Genomic DNA, 8,990 nt, shown 5'->3' with positions numbered 1-8,990 from the left:
AATTGCAATGTCTTTCTGGTGAGTGAATAAAACCTGGCACATCCATACAGTGGACTACAACTCAACAACGAAAAGGGATGAGCTAGTACTGTAGTACTGACACGTGTAACGACGCGGGTGAATCTTAGCTGCACAATTCTCAGTGAGAGAAGCCAGACTCAGAAGGCTACTTTCTGCGTGATTCCATTTCTATGACACTCTGGAAAAGGAAGACTACAGGAGCATTAAACAGATCAGTGGTGGCCAAGGGTTGGGAGTTAGGGAAGGGGCTGACTACACAGGGCAGCGTTCCCCTGTATTTTTTTGAGGGGGAGGGAATGTTGGAACTATTCTACATTGTGATGATGGTGTGGTTACACTGAATGCATTTATCAAAACATGTGGAACTGGACACCACAAAGAGTAAATTTTCCTGTATATAAATAAAAATAAATATATAGGAAGCTCATTATGGCTATTATTTAGAAGTGCCAGACTAGAAGGAGTGGGACCAATTAGGAAGTTATTGAAATTGTTTAGGCAGGCTCTGACGGCACAATGTCTTACATTTCCAAAGTACCTATCCCTCCTTTGTTCACCCAGCCAGAGGACAATGTACACTCTTCAAGTGAACGAGTCAAGTTCTTTATGGTCATTCACAGCTATAACAAAGTTAATTTTCTTCTGCTTCCACCTGATTGTCCTGTCCCCAGGTGAGTCACACCATCAGCATTTCTATCAGCAACCCTGACAGAGGCCCCCGTGTGACTCTTGGTCCTTCCTGTTCTCTGCCGACATGATTAATAGCTCAGTCGGGGAAGGACTGCACATCTCTTAAATTTGCACCCACTCATTTGAAACAATATCCTCGAGGTTCATTGGGCTGGGCAAGATTCATATAAGCCAGGTGGAGAAGTCCTGACAAGAATGGGTGTGTAAACTCAGTGATTGCTTTACCACCTTTTTATCCAGGTGCAATTCTATAAGTGATACATTAACAAGAAAAATCCTCTTTATGCCAAAAAACCCCACATCACTCTCATAAGAAAGCTTCCTTCCTTCCAATTGCTTTGCATGGCATTGGCAATTCAAAACTTAAAGAGTTCTCAGCAAGTGCTAGTCTTAATGAAATGACTGAAGTCAAAATTTAAGTACTTCTTTAGAAAGCTGAAGTAATTTTTGAAAACCAGGTTTCCCAGATTAGAGCAGCCACTTGATTATCTTTTTCCCCTCCTAGCAATTAGGAGAACAAATGGAGCAATGGCTAGTTTGATGATAATCTTGAGGGTTCTCGTAATCACCAATTTTAGAGGTGAAGTGGTGGGGAGAGTATCCAAATGAATAATTATTAAATGTAGAAGTTTTGGGAAAAAAGGGCATCAGAAATGGGTAATAAAATCAGTGGTGCCTTTTCCTTCCCCCAGAGATAGATATGAGAAGCTTCCTGAAATAATACAGGGGACCATGCAAGCTCTAATCTGCAAAAATTTAAGCACCTCCTATGTGTCCAACTGGATATTCGTTGTAGCTGATCTCTGTCCTTGGAGACTTAGCTACTGTTTCCCAATCAGCATAACTGTTCCCCTTCACCAAATGTTGCTTGATCTAGCAAATGGCTACACCACTAACCTAGGCACACAAACCAGAAAGGGGGCATCACTTCCTCTCCCCTACTCCCCACTTCTGTCAATCTCTGTGTCCGGTGGATCTACTTCCTAAAAGGTTCTTGAATCCGGCCACTTGTTTCCAATCTACTGGCCTAAGCCATAGCCATTTTCTAACTGAGCCATGCAATAGCTCCTAACTGCTCTTTCTGCCCCCTTTCTCCCTCCTCTTCAAATTCTTCCCACAGCAGCCAGGGCAGTCTTTAAGAAATCCAAATCCGATGGAATCACTGCCTCACTTAAAAACTTTCAATGGCTTCTACTGACTTCTGGATCAAATTCAAACTTCTATGATATGGCAGGGACAACAATACTCACTGAATATTCTATGAAATACCCTATACTTCTTGGCTGACTTGAAGACAGGTAGGGCTATGTGACTGGTTTAGGCCAGTGGGCTATGAGTGGGAGAGTGGCAAGTGTCACTTCTGAGCTGAGGTATTTGCTGATATACAACTCACTTTTCCTCACCCTTCCCCGCCCTTCCCCTGCTATGAAAACTAGGAAGTCTATGTATTCCAAATGGTGCCACTACAAGATGACTCAGCCTATTAGTCTGGGTTTCTGTGTGACTTATGTGAGCAGAGCTTCCCACCATTCTATGTTGAACATATAATGTGGATGAGAAATAACTTTTTCTTTGTTAAGCCACTGAGATTTTGGACTGTTTATTACCACAGCATAGCGTACCTCATCCTCATCAACATAGGATGGTTTATGAAGCTCTCTGTGATCCATCTCCTATTTATTTCTCTAGCTTCATTTCTTGGTCAATCTCTTACTCTCTAAGCTCCAGCTCTACTATTCTTTTGGTCCATTGGATATATCACACTTCTTCATCCTGCAGGACTTTTGTACATGTTACCTCTATTCCCTAAAACTCTTCCCTCCATGCTCTTACCTATATAACTCCTAATTAGCTGTCAGATCTTGGTTTAAGAGGCATTTGCTGACCTGGATAAGTTGCATGTCATACCGTCCCTCCCTGCAAAGTTCCCTCTACCTTATTCTTTGCATCATTCATCACACTTATAATTACTTGATTAATGTCTGACTTTACACTCTGAAAGTAAGGACCCATACCTGTCTTAAAGTATCTTTAGAACTGAGCTTAGACCTGACATAGTAGGTACTCAGTGAAAATTTTGTTGAATGATTGAATATATATTTAGGACGGGGGTCACTGAGTGGCTTATTTTCTAAAAGTTTTCCTGGTTAGTCTGACAACCTCCCAAATATTTTTTCATTCATTCACTTGTTAAGCTAATTTTTTTATGGAATACCTGTTCTATGTTAGTCTAGCCCATGAAGTACAAGCAATATGCCCAGTGGGTGTTCAGAGAAGTAAGAGACAACTGAGTGTTCAACTATTTGCTGAAATTTTATGGAGAGAGTGGGTTTCTAGCCAAGCTTTGAAAAATGAGTGAAATTTGAACAGGTAGAGAGAATTGGGTGGGTGTACCTGGTAGGAGCCTCAGGAAGCGAAAAAGCATTGTGAATGAGAATTTAGTAGCAACAGAAGACCAGCCTCGCTGGACCCATCCTCCATCTCTCCCTTCCTCTTTTCATTGCTTCGACACCAATGAAGTAGAGGGGACATAGAGAACCTTAAAAGCTGGACAGTGTTCTGGGCACACCATTCACTTCAGAACCTCCTGAGATGAATGAATGAGATGGTTTCTTCAATCCAACTACGCCGCTGTTATGTTTTCAACCTACTCTCCTAGAGAGTGGGGAGCATGCCTTTTATTTCTTTCATAGCTTCCCACTGCTCACTTTTAATGTATAGGCCTGGTAAGCACCCGACAAATGCAGTTAATCAATGAAGCCTCTCTTTTAAATTCATAATGATCTGCTTCAAGCCAGGGTGAGGCTGAAGGCCAGAGAAGTTAGAGACTCCAGGTTATATCATTATATTGGAGAAATAGGTAAATAGCCTAGCATGTGTTCTTTCTTTCTTTAAAAAACAAACAAGTAATATATGATCATTTCAGAAGATTTACAAAACACAAGTCAGCAGAAAACAGTGAAAATCATCTAGAATCATCATCTGGTGGTCACTGCTGTTAATATTTTGGTACATTTCCTTTTAGTCCTTTATCTATTTACATATGCACACATCTATTTATGAAGCTAGTTGTATATAGTTCAATTTGTCTCTTTTTATCATAGTAAGAAACAGCATAAAATTGATATTAATCATTTTTAAGTATACTGTTCAATAATGTTAAGTATATGCACATTGTTGTATGACAGGTCTCCAGAACTTTTTCATCTTCTAAATCTGAAATTCTGTACCTATAAACTTTATTTCACTTAACATTAAATCATAAACATTATTCCATAATACCAAATACTCCATGATACCGAATATTCTACTGTAACATTATTTTTAATGGGTATATATTTTCCATCGCCATTATTTTTAAAAACCAAATCCTCACTGTCGAATAGTTAGATTATTTGTTTTTTACCATTATATGCAATGTCATAGTGAACATTTTTGTACATTTTATATATATATCTTTGCATTCTTGTTTTAATATTTCCTTACAATAAACTCTCAGATGTGGAATTGCTGACCCAAAGGAAATGTGTACTTTCAATGCTCTTGATATGAGTTTGAGTTTAGACATGAGAGACTATACCAATTTACATTCCTAACAGCAGAATGAAAAGGCCTATTTCCTCACACTCTTGCCAGAACTGGGTATTATCATCTGGCATCTTTTCTTTAGAAACTTTAGTTAGTTCTGAAATAAGCCCCAGATCAAACAGAAATTACTCTCAGGAATCACTGTAGCACACATATACCTCTGAGTAAGCCTGTATTAGATATAGACTTGATACTCACGTACCTCTACAAACAAGATGGGAAAGATGCCTACTTTGTCTCCTAACTTTCCTTCTGCCCAATTCTCATCCACTCGGCTGATCACAGTGATGATATCATCCTGAAAGAGAGAAGTCTTACGGTCAGCGTTTACTCTTGGTTTTCAGGTGGCGAAAGCTCTCAGTGGACACCAGCTTGGAGTCCCAGACGGAGGAAGGTGCAAGAAATGTCTTATCATGATTTATTTACAAAATTTTCCTGCTAAATCATCTTTCTTCATACAAGGCAGAATTTGGGTCACCAAGACCACAAGAGAAATAGAAATAATTTAGAGGATCAATGGAATCCAATAGGAAAATTTAGAAATGTTTCTAATTTTTAATTACCAGCAGAATCTGGGCTTTTTATTTAAATTAATCTGATAGAGATGGAGAAATCAAGATAAAGGCCATTGGAGACAGACTTTTATCTTAGAAAAAAGAAGCCTGAATTTCATTCTGATTTTGAAGATTTTTCAGAACCTATTCAATATTTAATGTATCAAACGTAAAGTGGCTTTTTATTCAAATTTTTTCTTATTACAAAAGGTTATATGTAGAAAACATTTGAAAATACAGATAAGCAAAACAAAGAAAAAATTCTGCTACAATAGAGATAAACCCACTGTTAACGTCTTAGTTAACACATTTTTTCCAGATTCTTTTCTATGAAGATAAAACATATATAAACATACATATAAACATACTAATTTTTAAAAGCTTTTCCACAACATACACACACGTATACAATAAAGAACATAAGAACACAAAGTTTAGATGTAAAGCTTAATGCATTTTGTATTGATTATAGAAACAAAACTTCCATCCATATCAAAAGTTATAGAAAATTTCTAGTACCCAGAAGGCTCCTTTGTGCCCTTCCTATCACCAAGCAAGAGGTAATTAGTCTTCTGCTGTCTGGCATATATGTTCATTTTGCGTAGTCTTATACTTCATACAAATGTAGTAGTTATACTGGATGCTCTGATTTTTCATTTAACACCATATCAGGGACACCTTTCCATGTCCATACCTGTTCATCAATCTAAACCTGAATGTTCATCCACTGACCTCTCTGACCTTCTGATCCAATGCCCCATGCATTGAAATCTAAATTAATTTACTGCATTATACCTTTTCTAGTTTTTTCTGTCTTTACTACAATTTGCAATGACACATTTAGAGGTAATTATTTCTTTAATGCCTGTCTAGTTCATCAGATCATAAACTACACGTGTGCAGGGCCCGTGTCTGTTTGTTCATTTTTGTGTCCCCAGCTCCCCTTTAGTAGTCATCCAATAAATATTTATCGAATGCGTGCATGCATGCATGAATAAATGAATGTGTGAATAAATTGTATAATTTACGGAAACAGAAAACACCAGGAAAAGGGCAGCTTTGGGAAGGAAGGTCTTCAGTTTAATTTGGACATGTTGAGGTTAGGAAGACCATGAGATTTCCTGGTATGGTCTCAGCCTTCCTTCCATAGCCCTCCAGAATAGATCAAATTCTCTCTTCTGGTTCTTTGTCATAATTTCCAATTTACATGTCTATTCCTTCCACTGAACTGCTGGCTCTGTGAAGGTAGGGACAATGACTCATCACTTTATCTCCAGAGGGCAGTTTAGCACTTGGGTGGGCTTACCAAATGAACCAAGCAGGTGGAATAAGTGTCCTAATTTGTAAATTCCCAGAGAGGAGAAAAAAGCAGATAACACTTCCTGCCTATGTGTTCCTCCAGTTGTGTCCCCAGGGCTCAGTGTCTAATGCTTAGCATAAAGTAAATACTGAATAAATAGTTGTGGAATTGAGCTGTCCTTCCTCCACTGCAGTTGAAGTATAGACTTTGCAGTTTGGGCTACAGAATGACCTTCCTTGGAGGAATCTGAAGTGCCAAGAAAATAATGATCAGTGTTTTAAACTATGAAGAAGAGTGAGGTTATCTGGTTTGAGAGACTCTGAAATAAATCTCATCACAGTCCATGGAAATGATGGAATGAAGATGCTCTATACAACAGAAGACCTTTCTTGAGCTATTGTAACAATGCCATTCCTCCTATTTGATCTACTTATAAGTAGCAAAGAATGGAAATCACTTCAACTTTGGTTTCTATGAGAAAATTTGAATGTTTAAGGAATAATAAATACTGAACACAGAGAATTAAAGTAGTCTAGACTTTAGCAGAAGTGTTCTTACTTGCATATGGTGAAGAATCATCCAATAAAAAAAGAGGCAAAAAAATCTTAGGGTAATTAATGTCCTTGGAAAAATATATCTTGAAAGAGGTTATTTATGTATAAAGGTATAATTATGTTATGATGTGTATTTTGAGTGCTGTGAATGCAATGTTTACAACAAAATAGACTGCTATAAATGAGAAGAATTAGGTGATGAGAACTTGGTCAGTAAGAATACCCTTACAGATACATGATAGAGAGGTAAAAGCTATAGTTTTGCAAGCATGCTATCAAACCATGTTTATAATTTTCTGTCCACATGCCTGCTTCCCCCACTACTCTGTCTGAGGGCAGGGACTGTGACTTGTTCATGCTTATCCTGGGTGCCTGCAAAGAATAGGTGCTCAAAAGTGATTGTCGAATGAATGAATCAAGGTGTAAATACTTATTTTTGTAATCGCAATAGAAAAAGTTTAAGGATTTCTATCAAACTGTTATTAGATTTCTCTAGTGAGCTCACATCTACGTAGTTTGAATTATACACACATTACATATATATGCACGCATATATACATACGTATATACATTTATGTATAAAATATATCATTAAGAAAATAAGCAAATATTAAACGAACAACTCTAGGTTCTGTCGTAGTCTCTATGTGATTGCTAGTGACTTTGGTGGCGGCCCAGAATCTTACCTTGAGGAAGGTCAGGCAGTCCTGGTTGTCACTCTTGTCTTTATCTCGTAGGTCAAAGTTGTAGAGGGCCCGGCAGAGTGGGGGCGGCTGGGGCAGCTGCTTGATGACTTCCACCGAGCTGGCTGGGAAGAACCCACTGGCTCCATTGATCTCCCCCTGGAACCAGTTCTCATCCAGCTGTCTCCGGAGCAGGATGACATCTCCTTTATTAAACCTCAGGTCCCCGGGATTCTGACCTCGGTAGTTGCATAAGGCCTTTGCTCGAGGCACCTGCAGTGGCACAGACCAATAAAATGCAGACTTAGCTTAGAGGCTAGAAGGACAGAAGGTATCAGATTACTAATTAACTATTGACCACTTCCTTTGTGCTAAGTGCTATATGCGAATCATCTCTTGGATCTGTAAACATCAAATGCAATGTTTACAACAAAATAGATTGTTGTAAATGAATAGAATTAGGTGACGAATTACATGTTGAATTATACAGTAGAATTATATGATCTGTGGATCATATCTTTGAGACAGACATTCTAATTATCTCCATTTCTAAGTAGGGTGACTGAGGCACAAAGTAGTTTAGTAACTTGCCTAAGGTGATATAGTTGGGAAGTGGCAGATATAGGATCTGAACTCAGGCCATCTGATTTTAGAGCCCCTGTTCTTAATCACTAGGCAGGGAACAGGATTTTGGACCTGACTCCACAACCATGCGAACTTCATTGTCTTATGTCCTTAGCTTAGAGCCGGGAGGGTCAGTGACGCCTTCTGGGGCCTGAATACTGATTTTGAATTCTGACTCCACCTCTTTCCCTGTCTGTTACTCCAATTACTCGGTCAAGTTATTTAATCTTTCTTAAACTGTATTCACTTATAAAATGGGGCACAAATAGAATACCTACCTCATTAGGGTAATTGTGAGGAATAAATAATATTCGTAATACTTTTAGCATATTGTTTGGTATGTAGTATTTGCTCAATAAATGACATCTCTTATTCTCATCATCATCTATAATGGAGGGCTAATGATTTCAGTTCTACCTATTCCTCAGTATTGATGGGAAGAAAACTGAGGTGAAAAACTCCCTGAGAATAGAAAGCGTTATACAGGAGTGATGCAACATAGTTTGTCTTCAGCCTTCTCTAGAATGGTAAACCTCACTAGTGTTTGAATCATTAGGAAGCACAACTGAGACAAAGAAATAATTAATTAGGAATCAGTCATCAAGTTAAAAAAGTCAGCTAAAGAATTGTCATTTGTCGAATCAGTCGTCTGTCTAAATAATCATTTCATTCAAATGTACTTTTTTTTCCTAATAGAAACTGGTATTTCCCACACAGAAATGGCCTCTCTCTGGCCTTTCTTGAAGATAGTCTGGCAAACTGAAAGTTCTAATAATGTAAGTTTAATAGAAAGCCTGTCAGCGTCACCTGGGATTGTATTTTGTGTTTTTCTTAGCACCGGGGTGAAAAAGTCCCCTCTTCTGGGGACAGACTGCTATTTGTAAGGGGGTGTAAGATGGCATTACAGTTCTTCAAGGAAATTCTGAGTCTGCAGTGTTCATTTGAAAAGGAATTTCAAGCAGCTTAGGGGTAGAGA

General features: G+C 38.3%; 1 protein-coding gene across 3 annotated transcripts in view; it reads right to left on the bottom strand.

Moving 5' to 3' along the window:
* The window catches only part of SH3RF2 (SH3 domain containing ring finger 2), a 112,647-nt gene that overhangs the window by 61,573 nt on the left and 42,084 nt on the right, over window positions 1–8,990 (bottom strand). For all 3 annotated transcript variants that reach the window (XM_011367473.2, XM_023534892.1, XM_011367472.2), the window contains exons 3-4: window positions 7,394–7,663; window positions 4,502–4,597 (exon numbers count right to left, since the gene is read on the bottom strand). In XM_011367473.2, the coding sequence (XP_011365775.1) occupies window positions 4,502–4,597; window positions 7,394–7,663 (366 nt within the window). The remainder of the gene's footprint in view (window positions 1–4,501; window positions 4,598–7,393; window positions 7,664–8,990) is intronic.

This window comes from Pteropus vampyrus, unplaced genomic scaffold (genome assembly GCF_000151845.1).
Source record: "Pteropus vampyrus isolate Shadow unplaced genomic scaffold, Pvam_2.0 Scaffold134, whole genome shotgun sequence".
Taxonomy (NCBI): Eukaryota; Metazoa; Chordata; class Mammalia; order Chiroptera; family Pteropodidae; genus Pteropus; species Pteropus vampyrus.
The sequence above is the reverse complement of the archived record's forward strand: the minus strand, read 5'-3'. Positions and strand labels throughout refer to the sequence as shown.